Source organism: Calidris pugnax, unplaced genomic scaffold, assembly GCF_001431845.1.
Source record: "Calidris pugnax isolate Ruff unplaced genomic scaffold, ASM143184v1 scaffold56, whole genome shotgun sequence".
In the NCBI taxonomy this organism is placed as follows: Eukaryota; Metazoa; Chordata; class Aves; order Charadriiformes; family Scolopacidae; genus Calidris; species Calidris pugnax.
The window spans coordinates 3,701,201-3,725,696 of record NW_015090839.1 but is presented as its reverse complement, the minus strand read 5'-3'; the positions used below and the strand labels follow the sequence as shown (position 1 = coordinate 3,725,696).

Sequence of the window (24,496 nt, the reverse complement as noted above, 5' to 3'; positions counted from 1 at the left end):
GAAGGTCCCCCTTCCTTTCCCTCCACCCTTGCCTGACTAGGCTAGTCACAGCCTTCTGTGGCTCCAGCTCTGCTTCTGCAGATTGTTCTGAGGGGAATATTAGCATCCTCTAATAACTCTTGGAATTTATTAATTCCAAGACCGGGTACAGCAAATAGATTATAGCTTGGGCCACTTCATAGGCTTAAGGAGCCCTTTCTGTGCTTACTTATCACTTTTTTTTCCAAATCTCCTTGTGTTAACTCCTTTTTCTGTTCTTTGTGTTACTATTTATTGAATATCCTCAGTGCTGTATGTGTCACAAGGAATATGCCCAAAGTTCATTCCCATCCATCATTTTTTGTGTGATAAGAGAGGAATGGAGGCAGCACAATTTGCAATGGATTTGGGGGTAGTAAATGCCTTTGGTAGCTGTCATGGTAATGGTCTGAGAACAAGACAAAGCTGAAAATACTCAGCATGGGTGCAGGTTCTTGCTCAATAGGAGGAGAGGTACGCTTTTTCTGTGGCATATGGTGGGTAATGCCTGGGTTTCCAATCTCTGTCAGTCTTGCAGGTGATGCAGGCAAAGGTGAAACACCACGGGCCTGATTTCCATACTTTTTGCAGATACCAGAATTTCTGCAATTAACCTAGTTTTAGCTTCTTGGGTTACATGGCTAGTTCACTTTACTGTTAGCCACAAGGCTGCTCAAAAATAGGTTAATTTTTGTGGTGGTCAGCATGGCAAAGTCCACTCTTGTGCATCATCATCAGCAAGCTCCCTGTTGTCTTTATGGGCAAAATAGAAGGCAAATCTTCTAGCATTGTTGCTTTTGTTGGATCTGAGACATCTGAGAAGTAGTATCTCTGTTACTGAATCCAGGGAAGACATTCCTGGTGGGGAGGATATTTCATTTAGGGAGATCCGTCCAGTTGCCATCCCTTCCTGATGCCCAAATCAATTAAAATTGGAAGGCTGTTGGAGAGAAACTGGCTTCTGTAGCTGTAAGATCTGTTGTGTGAGTAACCTCCAATTTACAAGAGCATCTCTTGCTATGATTATGATGCAGCCACTGAAGTGTCACATTGGTTGATTTAGTCCTTGTTAAAGTCAAGAGAATGAGAAATGGGAATGTAACTTTCTTGCAAGAAGATTTTGAAAGGCTTTGCAAAGCGTGAGGCTCTCTCACTTTGAAGGGAAATCTGAATGAGGACAGGAGTTTCCAGCCGTGCTTGCACAGAAGCATGTACAGAGATGCCTAGGTGATGTTATAGAAGTGGGGAAAGCCAGGAAGAAATACAAGTAATATATACTTTTAGAAGGTCATAGGTTCTTGCTTCATCCAAGCTGGGAGGGAAAGAGAAATCACCTTCCTCTTTTTACCACTAAAGATGACCTATGAAAATGCTAAACCAACTTTCTGTGTAACCCTGCCACTGCTCCTAATATATGAATGGTTTATAAATAGTGGTCCCAAATATTATAGCTAAAGGCAGGGAAGTCATTTAGTCCCTTTATTTTTTCTGATTGGCTACTTAGGTGGAAAAAGCTTTAGCACTTCTAGTATGTAACATGATGAACCATATGGTGGCTTTTGCTGTTTAGATGGAACACTGAATGACAAATTGTGGTGTTTGTGGAGGGGACTGTGTACTGAACATGTGTAACATGGGCACACGCTGTCAGTGTGTCCATGTTTTTCTATGACATGCTTCCTTTGTCCTCTGGTTTCTATTCTTTCTCCTCAGGAGGTATAGCTTGTTCTTGGCCAAGTGTTGCAAGTGAATTCTAGGGCAGGGGTGTGTGTGATACTTCTAAAGAGAAATAGATGGTCTGGGTACCAGATCAGAGAAAGAGAGGGTCTGCACCAAGCCCTGGTGAGGAACAAGAGTCTCCAGAAAGGCAGAGTGCTCCTTGGCTGATTTGTTCAAACACAATCTGTATTTCTTATTCATAAACTTGTCAGCCTGTGCTTCTGACAAGATGATAGTTTTGTTCTCATTGGATTTTTGGCCAGATTCAGCAGTAGTGTATGCCGGTAGGGGAGGGACAGGCTTCTGACGGGTTTAGACCTGTGCTAAAATATACTAGTTACACAAACCCAAGGATAAGATTCAAAACTGTCCCTGCTGTAGATAACTTAGATGTCTTTGCACTGTAGACACAGAATGGCTGCCATATGCAGAAGGTCTCGATGGACCAACACTCTTCAGTTTAGAAAAGAAATGTCTAAAGCAGGAGGTGAGGTGGATAGTGATAATCAAGAGTGCTGTGGTGATGCTAAATAGAGAATGTTTATTCATAATCCTTTGTAAAGCAACAGGTAGGGGATGCCCAATGCGATAGATGCAGCTGTGTACTTTAAATGAACAAACAAAAATAGTGTTTCACACCACATCAGTGCTAGTTCCAGAAGAGACCAGACGAATTAAAGAAGGGAAGAGTCCTTTGAGGCTGTTGAACTTTTTGATCATGGTGCAACCTCCACCGGTCTCTCTTTTCTGGAAGGTGTTAATAAAGGTACTGTGAATTTTCTCAGTAGCTTTGACTCTTCCCTTGTGCTTGGCTTCTGTCAGAGGCTCGGCCTTGGGGTCTGCCCTGCTCCGTTACTGCAGCTTCTTGCTTGTGATGCCTGGCAGCTGTTACGGACGGGGTTCTCTGGGGAGAGCGCGTTTTGAATTAGAATAATAAAAACGTAGAAAATGATATTGGAAAAGATCTCAAGGGCCGGCTAGTCTTTCCAAGACAAGATCAGGTGTATCTGAAAAATTAATGAGAAATACTCATCTAGTCTTTTCTTAATAGTCCCCAATGCTGGTGGCTAACTCCCAGTAGCCAAGGTATTCCAGAGCCTCCCTACCCTGTTGCTACCAAATTTTTCTAACATTAAACCAAAGCTTCCCCTTCTACATCATGTTTCTTCTCATTCTACCTATGGTGAATGCAGAGGACACTCTGTATTTTTTCACTTGCACCTCTTCTTTGGAAGTTACGCAGTTGTAGTTGTGCATCTTCATGTGCTTCACAAGGCTGTGAACACAACTGGCTGAATTGAGGTGTAAGGGAGTGCTGTGCAAAATAACAGGGAGCAAATCCGGTATTTCCTCCAGTGCCCAGGCACCAGGGATGAAATAGAAAGAAGCTTCATCCTGGAGTGCTCAGGCAATGTATCTTGGTAGTTTAAGTGAAAATCAACAGATTTTTTGGAGGACACTGAGTAATTAAATTTGGGTTGGATTTTTGCTAGTAGTAGGCTACAGAACTATTGACTATTCCCCAGCTACGTTAGCCAGGGCCCCGAGGAATGTGCATGAGCATATTTGTTGGCTTGTGTGGGAGAGGATGGTAAGTTCACTAAATGCTGTGCAAGCAGCTTTAGCTAAGAATAGTAATGATATAGAGTTAATTAGAGGGATTATTATGAATTAATTTTTCTAAATTTTTTAAATTTGGGGTTTTTTTTCCCCCTGCTCTTACAGGAGTTAAGCAGCTCTATACATTAGTTTCTGAAAGCAGCAGACATATTTAATCCATCTATACCATGTTGATATGAAGGCACAATGGCACGGCCAGGCAATTGTAGCGAACCCATAGTTGCTTGCAAATGTCTCCCCAGATAGCCATAGTGCACTCCCTGAAGGAGGATCTGGGTAGCCTGAGAGGAGAAAGCTTTGCTTTGAGGCAAAGGGTCTGTTTTCTTTTGTAGATATAGGATTCACTCAAACTTCATATGCTTTAGAGGGTAACATACTCAGGCACGTGTCAGTCAACCTCACATTTGACCCTGTGGAGAGGGCAGGATGCCCATGACATGAACAAACACAGTATGGAGAAGAGCATTGGAGGCATCAAGTCACTGTTAATCATTCAGATAAGATTTGAAATCAAATCTCTTCACCTCATTTAAATCAGAAGTGCTTTCAAATCACATGGCACTTTTAGTAGAATCAGCCAAGTTTCATTCTGCCTCTTCAAGTAGTTCTTGTTGTTCTAACTCTGACATGCTAAACTGCTGTATGGCGTTCCTATAAGCTGTTAAACATCTGTCTCTTTCACTTCAGAGCTGGCTGCGTTTCAGTACTGGATGAATGATTCCTATATTCACAGCTAATAAGGGCTTTGGGATCCCAAGTATTAGCTGTGCAAAGGCACAGTACCACAAATGTCTGCAATTCTATGCAACATATCAAGCGAGTACTATTCCCGAGAGACTGAAGCCTAAGAGATCCCGTAGGACAAAGGACACAGAGAAATGTAATTGATTGTAATGAACTTGTTTGTGTATGTGTCACCACTTGTCTCTACTGAATAAAATCAGAAGTGTTCAACACTCCATTAACACAAATTACAGGGTCCTATTCTTCTGGAGTGAGACAATAAGGCCTACACCTGCTAGTCCTATGAAGTTCTTCGTGATCCCAGTGTGCAGCTCAGTGACAGACATCACAGGCTCAAGTGGTCTTGGATTTGTTTCAGTATCCTAAACGTTTAGGAAATTAAATAGAATTGGTCAAATTTACTTCTGTGGCAATTCCATTGAGATCAGTGGAAAGATACCAGGGATGGAGCCTACTACCAGAAATATGAACTTAAAAGTTATTAAATAAATACGAGGGATGAAATCATGTCTCTATCAAAGTAACTGTCAAGTCTTTTATGAATTTAATGGAACCAAGATTTTAACCTAGTTAACCATAAATACAACAATTTTCAAGGTGCCTATCTTCTATGTGAGCATGGGCGCTACTTGGATGTTGTGCTGATGCTTGGAATTTATCTTGTTACAGAGCCCATCTTTACCCAAGCAAATTGTTATTAGAAGCTGACTATGCAAGGTGAATGCCATTTCTTTGTATATCTCTGTAACCCTCCGAGGTGGCTTTGAACCACTGTGTCCTGAAGAGAAAGACAAGGAATCTGTACAGTTTTGCACCAACAACACTGGTCCCCAACAGCTTGGTGCGGGAGGTGTAGTATGACCATACCTTTGCCTTAACAGACCAGGTTAGGATGGGATGAGAGCACTCGCCAAATCAACATCTGGAATTAGCATGTTGGTTGATGAAGTATGAAATTAATGAAGACTTTGTTTATGGCAATTTGAGGGATTTCCAGCTCAGCCAAAATGCAACTTTTCATCCTATTGTTAAAATGTTGCATCAGAGCTCAATTAAGAGGAAATCACCTGGTTCTGAGTCACCAGCATCTCTTACTACCACGTCACAGGCGTTCAGGCTGGCTCATCACATCTCTTTTGAATAATTCCACAGGCTCTCATAAATGCACCAATCTGTGGTCTCTGAACTGTTCTCATATATATGAGAAAGATAAAGTTGGTGATTGAGAGTTCCCAACCAGTCAGGCTTCTGCCAGTGAAATTTTACCTATATCCATTTTCTGTGTTTGCAGCACAAGAGCCAAATCTGCTTTAGAAAAGCTTTTTTAGGTGTTGGTAACTGAATGAGGTCATTTTCCTGCTTAAAGGCAGAATCTCCTCTTATTTGGGAGTGGGTCTCCTATGACAAAAAGGTGGCTCTGTTATAACTTTTGCTGTCTTGCTCTCCCCAGTTTCTGCCTGCTCCCCAGTCATCTCCACACACTGGTGTTTAGGGAGAGGGTAAGCAGAGAGCTCTGGAGGGGGATGCTGGAGAGCTTGAGGGACTCGTAGGACAAGACAGTGGTGTTCTCTTTGAGGTGCTTTTTTCCACTTAGCCTGACAGCTGGTTTGTGGTGTGTGAATTCAGTCAGCGGCTCTCAGCTTAGCTGGCAGAAGACAACCCAACACCAAGCTGGTGTCCACAACCCATCAAAGGGGAAGACAAGATTGAATGGACCATGGAGGTAGGCATGAGAGCAGGTTTCTTCAGGTCTAGGTGATGTGTACCGGTAGGGCGGGTGTGCATAGAAAGTCTGTGCTGTCCTTATCTTCCAGGTGGAGACAGAGGTACATTATTAAACCACCTTTCCTTATTGCTCAATTTTGTAAAATTCTTAGAATTAAAAATATCTCAGATGTTTCATCTACAGGCATGGGACTGATCTGAGCTATAATAATGTTTGCTTTGTTCCTCCTGCTCCCCTTCATCCTCCTCCTTCTCCTTCCACCCCACCCAGATGGCTGGGTCTGCATCAGACAAAGGCAGCAGCCCTGCTGATCCCTCTTTCAACCCAGCTATTAGCATCAAAGAACAAAAGCAAACAGCACCGGCTTGCGGCTCAGCCCTTTACAAAGGCGCAATAAATGGACTCTTGTGTATAGGATAAAGCAAACTCTGCCTTTTCTTTGGATAGGAGGCAGACCTCTCTGTGTTTGAAGTGCTCTGAGCTGGAGAAAGTGGAGAAACCTCTATCTGCATGGTAGTAAGTCTCGTGGTCACTGGGCTTTTTGTTAGCCATGGGTTCTGCGTGCTCCTCGTTTAATTGGAGAACGCTGTACCTGTGGCAGGTGGGAGGTCCCTGTGGGGGGAGGAAGGTAGTGCAGATGGAAGAGGAAGAAAGTGGGGGTACATTTTAACCAGTCCTTTTAAAAAGAAACCTGGAAAACTTGAAGAGAATTTGAGAGAATGTCTCAGATGACGGGCTGAAGAAGAGTGAACTCAGCGCCCGAAACCTGGTCACTCTGCCCGTCTGCTATCTCTATCTTCTACTTTTCTTGAGGCATTAGATTTCTGCTAATTGTGGAGCCACCAGCCATAAGGTACTGCCTCAGAGGTTTCTTATTTAGGTTCCCTTTGTCGATATATGCAACCACAGTTTCAATTGTGCACCATGGTGGTATTTATTGTAGGGTCTTTTTTGTGAGGACTTGCTGCCTATATGCCATTTTTGTCTTCGCAAAGAAACCAGTGCTTCCTCAAGTGTGTTTTAAAATAAAAACCAAGTTCTTTCACCTTTTGAAAATCAGCATTTGCCAGCAGATACCACATGGGGGGGTGTCTGCAATACAAGAAACTCCCTTTGTATTTAGTATGGGAAGTAACATTAATGACCTGGGCTTCCACATAGGTAAATACTACAAAAGTGTCAGAGAGGTGCAAACAGCGACTTTTCTGATGCAACTAGTGTATATAGAAGTTGTGTTGGGTGGAAACTTTCCAACAAAGAGACAGCAAAAAGAAAACTAAGAGTTAAACCGGTCAGGATTGGAGATGCCTGCTCTTAGGGACACTGAAACAAAAAATATGGGTAAATGGAAATCCCCATGCTGTCTGCCCCCTGTTATTTTCCATTGAGAAACATTTTAAAGATGCCTGTGTAGCTCTTAATACTTCATAGTTCTCCTTTTTTTAACAGCTTCATGACCTGTTTAATTCGCGCACAGTTAAATAAGTATTATCTCAAGCAGTGTATCAGTTACAGCCCGCTGCCTCTTCTCTTATTTGCTTAATGTGTTTATCCCTTGCTCACCCTTGGTTAGCTTTCTTCCTTTGCCCTTTCTATCTGCTGATCCTTTTTATTCCCTAAACAGCCCACAGATTTCCTCCTGTAGCACAGGCACCCTGGTGAGGCTGCCTGCTGTTCCCAGGCCCCTGAGGTAGCCTGGGCTGAAGCCGTGCCTTCTCCTTGGTCAGGTGTGTAGGGAGGCTGAGAGGACAGCATGGATATCTAGAGCTTTGTACCTGCTTAGAATAGGCTTGGGGGCAGCTGCTGGATTAGCAGAAAAATTTGCAGTACTTTATGATGCTCTCTTCCTCCTCTTCTGAAATGTGTGATTGTCTTCTCTGACTGCCACTGATTTTCCCAAGCAACACCTCAGCTCAGGTCCTAGCTGTGCACTTGTCAGTTCTTTGACATGGTGCTCACATTCCACAGCAGTGGTTGCAGCTCTGCCCCTTCCTTCTGCCCCATCTGCTCTCGCCTCCTTTTGCCTTCCCTCTTCAGTGTATGCATTGATGCCTGACACTTGTTTTCTTTTCCTACCTGAAAAGAATTACTTTCAGGCAAACGTTCAGTGCTAAGTGTCCTTCCAGGCTCACATGGCAAGACACCAGTTCTTAGATACAATTATGTGTTAAAAGAGGAAAGGCACCAAATAACGCTCATCAGATCTGACATATACGTGTAGTAGAAGCTACGGAAATTAAATGAGTTGATGTAACAGTCCCTCCCTTCTTTGTGCATTGTTATATTTGGGTTATTACCTCCTTAGGGAAGGATGACTTGATATAAGTGTTGTGTACCACAGGGACTTTTCCTCAAATGATCCTGGAGCCATTACAAAGTGATAAACAAAAATCAACAGAAAATGATAAACAAAAAGCAACATGCACAGGAATCACTCACGCACCACTGAAATACAAGTGTCTTGGGAAGGCAAGTGGCACTGGTTTTGCAGCAGCACAGATGGTTTGGACGGGAAGGGGGAATGCTATCAGAAATTGGAGGAGATATTTGGGGAAAGAGAATACATTCTTAGACCTTGGTTTATAGCCAAAGCACCCAGCATGTCATGCTCCTAGGCTTGTGGCAGAAGTGGTTTGGGACCTCTAGTAGTCCAAATCATTAATGTATTGCTTTGAAATCTTATTTGAAAGGTGGCACCTGCAGCAGCACAACTCCTGGGCAAGGTACAGTCCTCTGGAGAACAATGTTACCTATGGATCTGGTCCCAGTGTTTCCTCAAGCAAGTTCACTTTCTTTCTCTGGAGGGCTGCCTTGGAAGGAAAATACTAATCTGGTCTAATCCCATGAAATTTCAGGGGTTCCTCCCTCATGGTGTTGTGACAAGTCTAGCTATTCAGACCAAGACTAAACCTGGGATACTAATGAAGTTATGAGAGGCATTTTTTTATTTTTAAAGTACATTCTCTGGGATTGGTGGGCTTTGCCCAAAACAGACACAACTTTCAAAGAGATGCCTTTTCTGCAATCGATACTATCATTTACATAGTCTTGCTCCTCCAGTTTGAAAAGACTAATTTATTCTGGGATTTATATGATTGATTCTGAAAAGAGCTCTTATGTCACAAAAAGAAAAAATACTGAATGCCATTTGGTCTGAATTCAGCATCTTATGAAAAGACAACATGTGGGACCTGCAAGCCTCTGACACTCCTTCTCCCCCACCCCTGCTGCTGTCTGCAATGAAGGATGTTGTTTTGGGAATGATGGGCAAGAGGAATGAAAAGGAATGGGTTCTCTTCTCGACTTTGGGACTCTGTTGAGTGTCTAGCATCTGGTCATAAATTCACATGGCCCCTCATAAAAGGGGAGCAGGTTATTTTATTTTCTCTGAAAACTTGCTTGAATTTATGTGCAATAGAAACCTACTGCAGGCAGGTTAGTTTTTGTTTCTTTCTTTTGCATTTGTGTGTGAAAAACAGTAGAATATTTTAACCAATATTCTTACAGGAACTGATGTGGCTTGGTTCTATCTGATTCCAGGAACTCTCTCCCCGGACAGATATGATGGTGGATTCACTTTTACATGCACAGCGGAGAGGGAGCCAGTGCCTTCTCCCTTGCATGGCTGGATGCTTGGCTGCAGATGGGTGGCCTTCAAACAAACCTAATTACTTCTGGTTTTGCATGAAATTGATTTCCATGCAAGGATGCCGAGTTGCTGTGTGCATCTCTAATGGCTTTTCTTTCTTCTCTCTCTCTCTTTTCCTTTTCTCCCTTCTGCTTGCCATGAAAACACCTCGACAGATGTCAATCATATTCCAGGTAAGTGTTGCTTTTGCTGAGCTGAAAGGCTGCTCTTTAAGGAGTGGTGATGGGCAGTTACCAGCGGCAGGAATCTCATCCTGCTTCCTGAGAGTGTACACAACAAATCTTCATAATGGACATCACGGGGTCTGGATTGCAAAGTCTTTGCTAAAAGATGGGCTTTGTGGTAGCAAAAGTCACAAACTTCCCTCTTCAGAGATTCCATTGTGCTGGTCAGTTAAAGGGATGTTTTCTGAAGGAAAATTACATTAAAAAATTGTTGCTTGTATTGCTATTGCCAATTACCTGGCATTGAACATTGCATTATATACAGTTTATTTCTGATACATCTGGGTTTAGTCTGGCATGCAAATATAGCTCAGTCATTTTCCTGCTCCTGCTGCAGTCTACTCCATTTGCTGGTCTCACTGATAACCTGTTGAGTTTTATTTCCACTAACAAGGGGGTTTATTGTTGTTGTTTCATTTTAGGTTTTAAAAACCAGTGAGTGTCTTTTTGGCTGAATGTGAATGTGTGATCTTATTTAGGCATCAAAACTTTAATTCCTGACAGGGCACAAGTGATTAATTTAAAAGGAAAAAAGGAATGTGTGCTTTATGTCCTTGTCTATTTTGAGTTCTTCCACAAGGAAGTATTTTACTACAGAGAACTCCAAGCCTTCTTCCCCATATTGCTCTCTCATTGCCAGAAGGATCTGAATTCTCCAACTTCAGGTACAAGGGTTAATCAAACTAAACCACCTTACACTGCAGTCCACATCCTGTTGCCACTGAAGCTGAAGAAATTAATTTTTACCTCATGGTCAGGCAGCTCCACCTGGTTTATCATTATGTGAAATGGAAATGAGAGGCCAGGGAAGCAGCTGGCATTGTCCTGGCTGGAGTGGGATGATGGGAGAGTTGAGGCTCTTTTCCTTCTCAGCGTTCTGCTTAACTTTTGCTAAACCCAGCCTGGTCCTGGAATGAGTTCTTCATTCAATATGCTTCTTTTCTACACTTGGATAATCATGTTTTGTGAAACACTTGAGAGAGACGCAGTGAGGGCCAGCCGCTCGGGTGATTTCCCTGCATATTTAGCCTCTTGGCTTCTCTTGTCAACCCCCTTTTTATTCTGCTGAGGTCCTTTGCATTCTGTGCACATCTCAACTGGCAACAATGGGGATGGAAGTGGCCAAATGGCAAGTGTCACCTGGCATGACTTGGAAAGAAAGGCTCTGTCAACCGTAATATTGAATTTTTTCAGTGACCCATGGGACTGAACAAGTACCTGCTCTGCCCCAGTCTGAGGTGTCCAGGAACTCCTATCTCCTCTCATCTTGGCAGGATCTGACAGGACATGCATCAAAGGCTCGGGGTCTCAACTCTGTCCACCATGTCCTGAAGCTGTTGGTGTCTGTGGCAGAGGCGGATGGTTGAACTGGGAAGGCACGGTCTTGAAGAGGTCTTGTCCTCTACCAGTAGGACTCATGACATTATGCCACAAAAGAGTGTTGCTGCAAATAACATCAGGGCCATGCCCAAGGCTGTGCAGTGTGTGCGGGTGATGATGGCATCACTAGTAAGGGCCCAAGCAGAGGTGGCACAACCAGGACAGCACCATGCTGCTGTTACTGTGGGCACCCTGGAACAGTCCAACCTTCTGCTCTCTGAATGGGCTCTTCTGCCCCACTGCCCTCTTGTTCTCCTAATTTATATGCTTGGATGTGCATTTTTTATTCTCCCCATTGCTCATACACATGTGTTCTTGTTCTCAGGACTGCTGTGTGCTTTCTCACGTGGATTTCTAGTTACACGTGAATGCTCTTTTCCATGCGCTTTCACACTCATCTGTATGTTTTCAGTCTGACAATTACCCACACCTCATTATTGGGCTCTGTAGCTGTTTAATTGCAGACAGTTTAATCCCTCTGCCCAGCCGCATTTTCTGGCATTGCTGTGTGACTGGGCAGTGACGTGGGCCACCGGGAGGGTTTGGGTGTGCACTTCCCCTCTGCCTGGCCGTGCTAAGGCTCTCTTCGGCTTTGGCCATCCAGGTACCTCCATTGCAAAGACAGAGCCCCAGGCCCCTGTCAAAATGGTTACTTTGACCGTCCACTGTTTGCAAGACAAATTAGGGATTTTATAGCCTAATGGTAACTATTTACCCACAGGCAGCAGAAGGGCTGTAGAGAACGCATTGATTAACTGAGTATTTTTTATTGTTGAATAGACTGGTTAGAACTAATTCCCCAGTAAGAGAAGGTAGCTGTGAATGGGCTGGGGCTGGCAGCAGTAGGGACCACAGGGCTCTGCTTGGTGCAGTTGCTGCAAGGTGCAAAGAGGTTGGTCTTGTTTGAAGTAAACAGAAATGCATGGTATGAGCTTTCCTGGCTGTGTGGTCTCTGCTTGTGAAGAAGGGGTGCTCTGGCAACAGGGCCAAGGAGTTTGTCAGATGTTAACCCAGCTGCCCTGCAGATGTTATGTCCCCAGTCACAAAATACCACCACCCTGTTGTAAGCAGCGAAGTCAAGTATTTATAGCAGGGCCCTGGAGTTGGGACTGTTGCTGTCTGTACTCAGCTGGGTCACTGACTCGCTCTGTCAAGTAGAGGAGAAATAACTTCTCCTTTTAGTACTTCAGTTTTCCTTTGGGGGTTATAGCTACAGCCTTTCCTCACCTTCACAATGTGCTTAGAGATCTTGGGCTGAACATTATGGAGGTTAAGAGCCTTATTACAGAGGTTAAGTGCCTTGTCTGGGGAGTGGTGTGCAGCACAGACCAGAATGGATGCCTCTGTCACCTCTGCACAGTATCTGCCCCTTTCTTTGCACCTTCTACTCTTTGCCAGTGATCTAGCTTCTGACAGACACATTCTTGAGAAAAGACCGGTAGATCAAGGAGCAAATGATATGCTCCTGTCTCACTTAGGTTTTTTTAATGGAAGAATATATGCAGGAGAAAGAATTAAATATGGGTCCTTGGTATTATGGTGACAGGTACTGATACCTGGGGGGTATCAAAGTTTAAATAGTGCTTTTCCTATTAATTCCATGCTTATCCCCTTTGTGGGAGAGATCTCCGGATGTTGATAGGGAGGAGGCTGAGATACGAAGTTATGGGTGTTTTACTGTCATGATTTTACTGCTGACCAGAGTTTGCATGTAACTGAGTGGACACAACCCAGTAAAAATGACCTAGTTAACTGGGGCCCTGAGGATAAATTAGTTCTCATTTGCCTGAACAACTCCTTCATAAGGATACAGAGATCCTTGAAGGCACAAGCATACAAGCACATTTTTGATCCAGCTCTTCAGTCTTTCAAACTCCATCTTTTAATGTTTCTTTCTCTCCTTCATCTCACAGCTGCTGTTTTAGTCTGTCTCCCTAACTCCACGTCATAGGGTCATTTAAGCAGTACCCGTGTGCTGGCTTCTGCTTCCTTGAAGCTGAACTCTGCTTTTGGGCATGAAAATTTGTGAATTGTGTTTCAACCCACCTAAAGTTTCCTATTTGCAGAAGGCGAGAGTAAGAATCCACCCACGCCGTATCTTCAGTGCTATTCACACAAGTGTCTGAAACTGGTTTCTACAGGCTTTAAGTTATTTTTCAGAGGAGCCACGGTTGTTTTCATTCTTGCACGCCCTTTGCATAGGCACTGTCCCAAAATCGGATTTTCTTGCACTGAAACGGGAATGTTTTTCAGGTCCATGCACATCCATTTGCAAGAATACGGCATTAGTGAGGCACTGGGGTCAGAGCAAAAATTCATCTAGCCCAGAAGCCTCTTTTTATGAAAGCAGATGCTTTGGAAGAAGTTTAAGAAACTATGTTAGCATTGGTCTTGTCCTGATGCACCTTTGTGGTTTCTGGATGTCACTGTTTTAAGGACTTTTTGACCTGATACTGCATCTAGATTGTGATGTGGTACAGTCATCGATGGTCATATTTTCTCTGGACATGTCCAGCCTTTGTTCTTAATCCACTTGCATTGTTTAACTCCACAGTAACCCGTGATGACAAGTCCCTTTGTTTAATCATTCAAATGTGGAAAGTACTTTGACTTGTTTTTACGCTTGTAAATTGTGTTCTGACAAATAGGGAAAAATATTGCCTGTTCACCTGCTCTATATTATTTGGGATTTTACTTCTATCATCCATATTGTCAGAGATATCTTTTCCAAGCTGAAGAATTCTATTCCATGCCTAATACTTCTTTTCCCAACTTATGCACCTATGTGATCAGGTGCTCTGTTTTGCAGTGATACACATTTTCTTATTGGTCAGCCATAAAATGCATTCACCTTCAGGTCTTCCTACCTGCACACATTCTCTTGTGCATGTAGACATCTTTGAAAACACCTGAATATTTATTTTCATGCTTTCAAACACCACCATGTTTGTAGCCCTCCCTATGTGAGTACTTCTAGGAATAAGCTACGTGCAATGTTGGAATACTGTTTCTGCCATAGGGGAAAGGAGATAGTATGGTTTGATCACTATTTTTGCCTGTGAGCATTGGGGTAAATGACTTTCTGTATGGCTTCTACCTCATGCTCTTATTCCTTTGATCACTCAGAGTAGGTGCCACTCACCCTGACTCACTGCCCCCAATAATGACAAAACCCATCCTGGAATTAGATAGCAGAGGAAGCAAAAGGGATGGAAAAGAAGAGCTAGCACAGCTGTTGTGTGTAATTGGATTGGAAGTGGGCCTCCGGCTACAATAACAAAACTGCACTCCCGGCTGGCCTCACTGCTGGGGCCTGCGAGAAGCCCCTTGGCTGTTGTGCATATCATGGTTGAATCAAACAGAAATGACTGCTCCCCAGCCTGTGCTACTGCTTTGCCCAGTTAGAAAAAAATGGGCACTATGTATGCCAGCAGCCAAGAAATCAGGTCATCCTTTTGGCAAAGCTGACCTGTCTAGCAGGTAAAAGGTCTGAACTAGGTCTCAGAGTGATTTTTCTTCTTCCTTCATTCTTCACATCTCTCAAGACAAAGGTTTTGCTTCTTCCTCTGAGTCCCATCCTTTGTCACTGCTCAAATCCCTTCTTTTTGGTACATGGGGATTCTTTGGGAGTCTTCCATAGGCTTTGGGGTTTAGGAAACCTCAAGACACCTATTTTAAGAAGGACCACATGACAGATGGGGTACTTCTCAGCTCTCCTCCCTAACTAGAAAAGGTATCTGCTGATGGAGCTGAGATAGGAGGTTCAGAAGAGAAAAAAAAGCCTATTTCTTGGGGAACTACTAGTTTTAGGAAATTTGGAAAGGAGGTGTAAACATAAAATAATAGAAAGGTTTGGGTTGGAAGGGACCTTTAAAGGTCATCTAGTCCACTCCCCCTGCAATAAGCAGGGAGTTCTTCAACTAGATCAGGTTGCACAGAGCCCCGTCCAACCTGACCTTGAATGTTTCTAGGGATGGGGCATCTACCACCTCTGGGCAACCTGTTCCAGTGTTTCACTACCATCACTGTAAAAAATTTCTTCCTTATATCTAGTCTAATTCCACCCTCTTTTAGTTTAAAGCCATTACCCCTTGTCCTATTGTAACAGGCCCTGCTAAAAAGTTTGTCCCCATCTTTCTTACAAGCCCTGGTTAGGTACTGAAAGTCAGCTATAAGGTCTCCCTGGAGCCTTTTCTTCTCCAGGCTGAGCAACTCAAGCTCTCTCAGCTTGTACTCATAGGAGGGGTGCTCTACCCTTCCAACACACCCGTGTCTTTCCTGTGCTGAGGACTCCAGAGCTGGATGCAGTGCTCCAGGTTGCATCTCACCAGCGTGGAGTAGAGGACCAGAATCATTTCCCTCGACCTGCTGGCCACACTTCTTCTGATGCAGCCCAGGATGCAGTTCACTTTCTGAGCTGCAAGTGCACGTTGCCAGCTCATATTGAGCTTTTCATCTGCCAGTGCTCCCAACTCCTTCTCCTTGGGGCTGCTTTCAACCCCTTCATCCCACAGCCTTTGCTGTTACTGGGGGTTGCCCTGACCCAGATGCAGGATGCTGCACTTGGCCTTGTTGAACCTCATGGTGTTCACATGTGCCCACTTCTTGAGCTTGTCCAAGTCCCTCTGGATGGCATCCCATCCCTCAGGCATGTCAACTGCACCACTCAGCCTGGTGTCATTGCAACTTGCTGAGGATGAAACAGCAGACTCTGTCACTCATCTCTGTAGTAGTTGTCTTTTTATTTTTGGAAGAATCTCTGGTTTGCATGATTTCTTTCTTCAACTTTACTCTAAAGGCTTTGCATATATATCCTGGACCAGAGGGCATGATGCCCTGCCTCAAACATACATTGCAGCTGGCCCTGTTAATGTTTGAATGGGTCATGGAGCCTGATACCCAGGAAAGGATCTTCTGTGGACAAGCCTGCCCCTGGGGAGGGGCTGCTGCTGTGGCCTGGCACTCTCTCTTCCTATTCATTTAGAGATTTTGGGCTAATCATCTGGCAGCATCATTAAAAGGGAAATACTGAGGCTGCCCCCCCTTAACAGAGCAATTCAGCAGTGCACGCACACCCACGCACACGTGCACACCCCCACAGCATGGGGCCAGTAATAGGGGACAAGCTATAATTAACTAGATGAAGGAGTCCATCTTCCTTTGTTGCTGCAATCAGTTGTCACTCTCAGCTGTGTTTTGTGCTCTCACAATCTTCTTAGGTTTTGTGGCTTTATTTTTCCATTTTAAGAGCTAAGTACCCAAATGTGGTGCTGGGGGAAGGGGCAGTGGGGGCAAGGTTCAAACTGCCTCCAAGGTTTCCTTCGTTTTCTCCTCCGCCTTGAAAATTACCCCTAGTAAATCCTAACGATGAGGACTGCTGTTTAACTATGTTGCTCTTTCATTGTACTCTGAAGCTACTTTTAAAAATGTCCCTTCTGGCTTCATAAAAATCCAGTGTTGGCCCTTGATATTTTGTACAATGAGAGCCACTTAATTTTGCTATTTTGATATAGAAAGCAGATGGTTTACAATTTTTTTTAAAAAATGTGGTTCTTGGAAATGTTACTTTGAGATCAGGGGAGATTATTACTAACCTTTTAGAAAATAATACTGATTTGGTAGTAGGTTAAAGAGATACCAAAAGATATAAGTAGGAAGAGTGAGTTGTGACAGGCATGAATCATGGACCAGAGTTTGTATGTCTGTCTGCCTTCAGCAATGGACGTATTATTTTAATAACAAAGCAATGTTCTGAAGAAGCAGGCCACTTTCTCTTCCCATTACTGCTGAAAGTCTGAAGAAGCTGAGGCTCCAGAAGCTGAGCACAAGTAGATGCTTATCATTTTCAAAGAAACCTGTTGAGAGCCTCCTTCCAAAGCCATGTGCTTGTCCTTACTCTCACTCATGTTTGAAGTTCAGGAGTAACAAGTCACCAGATTCCTGACTTTAACATTTTTTTGCAGGCAGATAAACTATTTATTCTGAAGTTTTCCTAAACCTTTTCCAGAGCACTTGCTACCCATTTAGCAGCAGCTGGGGCCAGCCAGTAGATTATTATAAGAATGACTAGACTGGTTTAGAAAAAGCACACAACCCCTTGACCATTGCAGCTCATGCAGGTTTGTGTCAAGCTTTTTCCAGTTCTACATCGGCTGAGTTTGCAGCTCTGAGGCTTTAATCAAGGTTTCTTGTTGAACAAATCTAAGATTAAAAGGAAAGCATATTTCACCTAGATTTAGGTGAAAACTCATATTTTCTTACAGGATTCCCCTGGGACAGGATGACTGTTGGCACAAACAGTGGTTGTACACGTGAATAATGCGCTTTGGGATCTGATGAATTCATTTAGCGTCCTGAGCCTACTGAAATCTTTGCTGGCCTTTGTGGTTGATGCCCAAATAGCATGGTCATAGGTGTCCCCCCTCTTCTGGCAAAATCTGGTCTAGCTTGCAGATCTGAGCAGTTCTCGCACCTCTTGCATTGGTTTGTTGGATGCCCTGTTAGTTTGTTGCAGTCCAATACCAAGTGCTACCCTGTGTCACCTTGAGATGACTTTGACTCCTGTGATTTGAAAATAGTTTTAGTGTCGTGTCATATCTTGAAATTGATGTAGAGGTGAGACAATGATGTCAGTTCACGTTTTCCGTGTTGATTTTACTGTGACTAATTTGGGGTCTTTGTTACACATGCTGCAAATGTCACAGATTTTAGATCTCAATGGCTGAAGGTTTTGGTTGTTAATGATGTTTTGTTGGAGATAAATACACTCATTTTCATTCCTACTTTAAATTGCAAGGGAGGAAAATTTTCAGATGAGAAAAGCTGATATGTTATTTCATTATTTATATTATTATTCTATCTACCAATGAATCTGGAATTCTGTTAGTGTGCTTTTTGTTAAAACAAGGTTCTGTGTTGATGGACAAATTAAGAGATAATATTAGTTTTTTGCCGTATCTCCAAGTCCACCCTCCTTTTTCTTCCTGTTTTAAAAAGGAAAAAGTAGCATTTGCAGGGGGGCATTATTTTTCATTAATCTCCCTACTTCCATTGTCTAGTTGGCACTAGAAGACCAAGACGTACATAGAGTACCACAGCTGCTGTTGTATTTCACATTTGCCAGGAAGCAGAAAGAGTCTGAACGTTTCTTAGGGAGACTTTCTTGTGCAGGCATTTGAACCAAGGCCAAACTGGGGGCCAGAATGGTGGGTACATCTTGGGGGTGTCCTCATTTCAGGACTGCAGTTAAGGGCGCTGGGCTGTACCTGGCCAACAGAGCCTGAAGATAGGGCGCACAGCATTGGCCTTTTGGGGCTAAGAACAAAAGGAACATTGACCTTGCAGACATTTTGAGATTTTTGTAGCTGTGGCTGGTGGAGAGAGAAGGGCTCTTCTTACAGTGTGATTTGAGGTGTTTAATGGAGGTTCTTGCTTTGAATCCTCTCTGGAGGTTTCTCTTTGTCAGTGTCCCGCATCCCCACGTGGACAAGGGCCCTGCCATCCCCAGCAACTGCACCTATTGGTGCTGTGCCTCTTAGGCATGGCTTTCCTTCCCCATGGTGCACAAGGGCTGAGGGCTGGGGACCCCTGTCTCTGCTCTGGGCCTGATGTCTCCTCCCTGTTCCAGCAGCTTCAGCTGTGTGTCATACTGCCACCTTCTTGCCTTTTCTCTTTTCTCACCACGCAGGGTTTCTGTGTTTTGTGGGTCCTAACAATTCTTGTCCTTTACAGTGCCTTTTACAGTGACTTTCAAGTGTCCATTTAGACAGACCTAAGACTTGCCTATCAAGAATGATGGGGTCAGTGGCCATAAATAAGACACAAATTCAACCCACTCTGCTAGCAGAGCAGAACGATTCGGTGAAATTATATCTTGTAATTTAGACCAGAAGTATGTCCTACAGTATCAAATCTGCTGTGTTTATTTATAGCTAGAGAACCTAAAAAAAAATCTAAACCTATGTTGTGTTTCTGATTATTTTTCTAAATCCACAATAATCTTCAAGAACATTAAGATATTTGCATTCCTTAGACTGTACAATTATTAATCCCCTTATCTGGCTTGGAGTTCTCTGTGGGTGAACATATTCTTGGGATGATCTGGATTTTAGATTTCTCCAGCAGACACAAAGGCAAAATATAAAAGAGAGAGAAATAAACAAATTCAAGCTCAGCATGCTGCTCGTTGAAAATTCTCATTCTAATAAATTCATTTGACCTCTCAGTCTCTGTGAAATTAAAAAAGTCACAGCCCTGTTTGATTAATAAACTGACTTAAGATAGAATGTGTGTGTGTATGCGTGTATCAAAATCCCTGCCGTACCAAGTGCTGTGAGGGGTGGGAGAAGGAATCAAGCTAAGGGAAGAAGGTCAGGCATCCAAGTACGAAAGGGGTCCCTCATGTCTTGAGTGGAAAGGACTTGATTTTTGTCTATGTTAGCTCTGTGAAATCATGTGTCGCAAAATTAACTAATGGTTGATGCTTAATGGATCAAGCATTAGTATATATGCAGTAGTTTCTAAATTATATTTGTATGAATACAGTTGTACAGTAAACATATTTGAAAATTGGGGCTAGAAATGGATTTGCTTGGAAACAAACAAGGTTTATGCCAGGAAGAGTTATGGGGCAGAGACTGGAGCAGCCCAAGTGACCACCAGAGCCCCATCCACAGAGCTGATGGGGACTGGCACTGCTGCGGGGAGCTGGGCTGCTTTCTCGCTTTACCTTGCATTATGAAACCAAAGAGTAGCTTTAGCTGTAGAACCATCAAGCAACATACTTGCCTCAGAAGTCAAATCTCCAGGTCTTCCCAGAAAGAAAATGGAGTAGTATTAAAAACAGATTACAGGTAAATTTTTAGTCCTTGCTAGGTCTGGCGTACTGGTGTCTAATTGTAAGTGTGAGCAGTGTTGATCGACTCATAAAAATACGCGCTGAAGCCACCATGTTCAACAATGAGGATAGCTTTGTGTGTGTGTGTGTATGCATTCAGCCCAGATGTTTCCTCTGAAGCAGACGTGATGGAATCACAGCCTCCCTTTCACTGACCACTGCACCCTTGCGTTTTAAATCTTTAGCTGAGGGCAAGTTATTTCTGTAGCTCTCCAGAGGAGCAAATGCTCCCTGCAAAGCCCCATTGCAGACCTGGACTTTCCTAGCCCATTTAGCCATACCAGTGTGCAGTGCCTCTGGAGGCACTCCCCAGGGGATATGATGAACCTCAAACACAGTTCTGCGACTACCAGCAGGTTTTTTTCTACCAAAGACAGACATTTTCCAGCAGCACCTGCATATGTGTGTGCCCTGTGTGTGCTACACCCATACTTGGCCTAGTTCAAGTATGTGAGGTCCAATCCTGAGAGGTATTGGATTGTGACCAGAGTGCATGGACATTGCTGCTTTTTCTGCTGTTTTGTTCTTTTTTTCTGACTTCCTCTCTCTTTCTCTCTCTCTCTCTCAAAGGCCTCTCACACCTGATGATGGGTGAACAAGGTAAGTCCTTTGACTTTCTCTTTGTTTCAGTCACTGATCATGAAAGAGCTTTGTCCCCGCTGCTTTTCTGAGCTGCGTTTTGCATGACAAAAGCAACTAAGCCTACTGGGTGCCAGTCAAGCCATTTGCATTTTTGCCTCTGTGTCTCATGAGCCATGGCTACTTGTCAGCCTGGGAGTAGGTGCCCAGGAGGGAGCATGAAAGGATTCCATGGACAGTGAAGAGGTACGCTTCCCCCTTCCATGCAGCCCACCAACTATTTTATCTTGCTGTTTCTTTCTAGTTGTGCCAGCTGTAATGACTCCCACTTCTGCCTGATAAATGTAGGCCTCACTGTTGGTCTTTATTTTTAAGAGTGCAATTATTACAAAAAATATGTTAATAGCCCTCATGGCATGATCCTAGCTCATTATGAATCCTGAGGAAAATTGCACGTAATGGCCTGTAAGTTCTGTGTCTGTGATTTAAAATATTAAAATATGCACAGAGCAAAATGGTTCAGAAGAAAAACAGGGCTAACCCCAGCTTGGGCTACAAATGGGGATCTAGGCCTGTATCAGAGTTCACATTTTAATATCTCAGCTTGGATTGTGTTACAGATCTATTGGCTGTGACATGATGGGATCATTAGTCCCAATTTGCACTATGGGGGTGTGGAGCAAGAAGCTGGTGAGGTGGGAAGAGGGGTGATGCTGTTTTCCTCTGACAGTGTCAGCATCTTGCTGCTGTGGGTGCACAGGGAGGAGTTAGCAGCGCTGATGATGCATTCCAGTCTGGCAAATGTAGGAGTGAAATGGTTGAAGGCTTAATGCAAGGTGTATGCCCATGGTGCACTAGAAAGACCAGACCAACTGTTTGTCTTTGGGGAGAAAATGTGAGTTTTGAATTGAAAGCCTGATGAGGCTTTCCTAGACTAGATGTTTTTGCCATTAAATGAACACGTATCTGAAGTTAGACAGTACAAAGAGTTAATAAGATAGAATGTAGTGCCTGTGAAAGCTCAAGAGTAATTAGGTGCTTGAATAAATGGGACATAGTTTCCATATATCTCAGTAAAATGTAGAGAGGTTTAGGACATAATCAGTTTTTATTCCGTAGTTCAAGGCAGATGTCTGCTCTGAGTCATGAAAGCTTAGGAGACAATCAGAAGTGAAGTTGGGGCTCAGCTTCCCTTTGTGGTAGGAAAGCAGGGCTCTTTATATTCCGTAGTTCAAGGCAGATGTCTGCTCTGAGTCATGAAAGCTTAGGAAACAATCAGAAGTGAAGTTGGGGCTCAGTCTTCAGTTTCTGTACTCTGATGTCTGCTCTGAGTCATGAAAGCTTAGGAGACAATCAGAAGTGAAGTTGGGGCTCAGCTTCCCTTTGTGGTAGGAAAGCAGGGCTCTTTATAAGTGCATGTCAAGACCATGGTATTTGGCACATGGAGCATCCAGCTAAGCTCTTTGAAGCACTGAGCTCCTTCTCTGTCCCCACTTACTGTTCCCTGGCTGGGCTCTTTATAAGTGCATGTCAAGACCATGGTATTTGGCCCATGGAGCGTCTGGCTAAGCTCTTTGAAGCACTGAGCTCCTTCTCTGTCCCCACTTACTGTTCCCTGGCTGATGGGTGAAGGAGCATCCAGCAGACAGGTTCCTTCAGCATGTCCCAGTCGCTGAGGATGTAGCTGAGTATGACAAGCCATTGGCAGAGGAAGGATGATGGCATGTTGGGAGTGATCAGGACAGTCAACTTTCATGGCCGTTTTCAATCTCAATAGCACTGAGGATATCTTTGTAGCAGTCTGTGATTTAGCACTGGATTATTTAAACAGATGCACTTGGCCATTTAAATTACAAGTTGCAACCCAGCTGGCTCATGAAGACTTGCATGACCTCTTCAGGCCTGTATGATTGTCATCAGCCCTTTCTATACTCCCTTGCCTGGCAAAAAAAAATGTGGAAACTGTTGGCTTCTGGCAACTTTAGCCACCCTTATTTATCCATGACGCATCAGGGAACAGTGGCTTCTCTTTTCTTGCCAACCCACTCACAGATACACCCTTTTGATAAATATTTACTCTCTATAAAAATATTATGGATATAAAATATGTAAATGTATATATGTGAGTAAATATGCAATGTCAACATTATATACAAATACATTAGCTCTGGTAGGTGAAATGTGTTTACCAAATATATTACCATGAGATTTATTTTCTTCTGTCCTACTCTGTTGTTTCCCTTGCTGTTTTGAATTTGACGTGGAATGAGGCATATCACTGGCGTGCTATTGCATGGGGGTTTGCATTTCTCAGTAGAAAATCAAATTAAAGCCAAAGGGCTTAACCAGGCAGTTGCTAGTTGTACTGTCAGTTGTTTAAGCCTTGCTTTGTGCTTTAGTTGTGGTGTGTCTCTCATTTTCCCTTGACATTGTGTTTTGTTGGGTTTGGCTGCTACATAAATATGCTCATTTTCTTGTTTTTGTAATATGGCCAGTGACATAATTTTCTGTTTTTTATGCTTCCTCCTTCTCTTCTCTTCTGCCTCCTCCATGATGGACACCTCTCTTGTTCCTCCTCTTAAATGGACCTACACCTTCCTGTCTGTAGGTAGAAGCAAAGGTAGAGATTGCATTCTTTCTAAGACTTCGTTGCTTGTAAAATGTTTGTTTGTTGATGGACAAATTGTATTTTTATGAATGTGGTTCATATTGGAACTTAATGCCTTTACTTTTTAAGGTTTCTTAACAATCCTTTGTTTTGTATTGAATTATGGAAGAAATATTTATTAAGGTTAATGATTTGAGGTCTTCTTAACATATGTTATTTTCTCCCTGTTCACACTGTGTATGGGCTACGCGGTGTCAGGCTGGCTGTAGCTGGTGTCACTGAGGTTCAAAAGGACCATCAGCTCAGCCAAAGACAGAGCCAGATGCCAGTGATCTGGTGCTGCCGACTCTCTTGCATCAGAGCAATGTTCCTGCCAGAAATTTTGGCACTGGTGTCGGTGGAAGCAGGACCTGGGCTTGTCCTTCAGCGATGGAGGTCTTGGGAGCTATAATTTCTCTCCCCAGCCCTGCTTCCCATCCTCTCACTTAAACAAAAGCTGTTTTTCAAATAGCAATTGAGTTGCAAAAAGCTGCAGAGGAAACAGAAGTGCTCAGCCCTGCTGAAGAGAGGTGTGTTTCCCCCGCAGCTCAGTACAGCGCAGGGCACGTAGGGCTGCTCAGGGCTCCAGCTCGCTCTTCAGCAGTTCACACCTACCCGTAGGATGCAGAGGGCAGTCATCCATCCCTAATCAAAACTGTCAAAAAGGCAAAATGCTGCAAACCTGCTGTGGGACTCCAGTTGGACTGGAGGGAAAGGTGAAGATTAATTGATAAATTATAAGCACTGCTCGAGGAAAATCCATTTCTTTGTCCTATTTTCCAATGAGATAGAGAGATTAAAAGGTTTTATTATGCTGAGGCTTACTCCTTTCCAACAAATGCACTGCTGAAGAATCTGATCTATTGATCAGCATGATTTGAGCGCATTGGAAGATGCTGGGTGCGTCCATGCCAATAAGACATTGCGGGATGAAATGATTAATTGTACTACTGTGAATTTGGGAGGAGGGGAGAGCTCAGGGGATTTGTACATAATAGCTTTCCTTTGAGGCACAAGCAGCCTCTGCCCAATGAGGCCTCTCACTCCTCCTTTAATACCTGATTTCTAGGGAGCACGATGGCATATTAAACACTTTCTCTTTGTGTGAATACTCTTTCTGATGCCCTGCCGCCTTCTAACAAGTTTGTATTGTTGGATTCTATGTGATGGTGTGCATCATGTAATCAATATTATTTTTTCTGTTTTGAGGCTGAAAAAATATTCCAATAGTTATTTTCATAGCTTTTCTATGCTATCCAAAGTTGGGCAGTGGAAGATAATACATAAGCTGTAC

At 43.4% G+C, this 24,496-nt stretch overlaps 1 protein-coding gene across 18 annotated transcripts in view; it reads left to right on the top strand.

Annotated features, from left to right (window-relative positions):
- The window catches only part of NRXN3 (neurexin 3), a 925,309-nt gene that overhangs the window by 21,856 nt on the left and 878,957 nt on the right, over positions 1 to 24,496 (top strand). For all 18 annotated transcript variants that reach the window (XR_001412019.1, XR_001412018.1, XR_001412017.1 and 15 more), the window contains exons 2-4: positions 9,632 to 9,649; positions 20,547 to 20,576; positions 23,164 to 23,175. Coding sequence is in view for 14 of the 18 variants with exons in the window: in XM_014941879.1 (XP_014797365.1) it covers positions 9,632 to 9,649; positions 20,547 to 20,576; positions 23,164 to 23,175 (60 nt within the window). In the remaining 4 variants the exon portion in view is untranslated. The remainder of the gene's footprint in view (positions 1 to 9,631; positions 9,650 to 20,546; positions 20,577 to 23,163; positions 23,176 to 24,496) is intronic.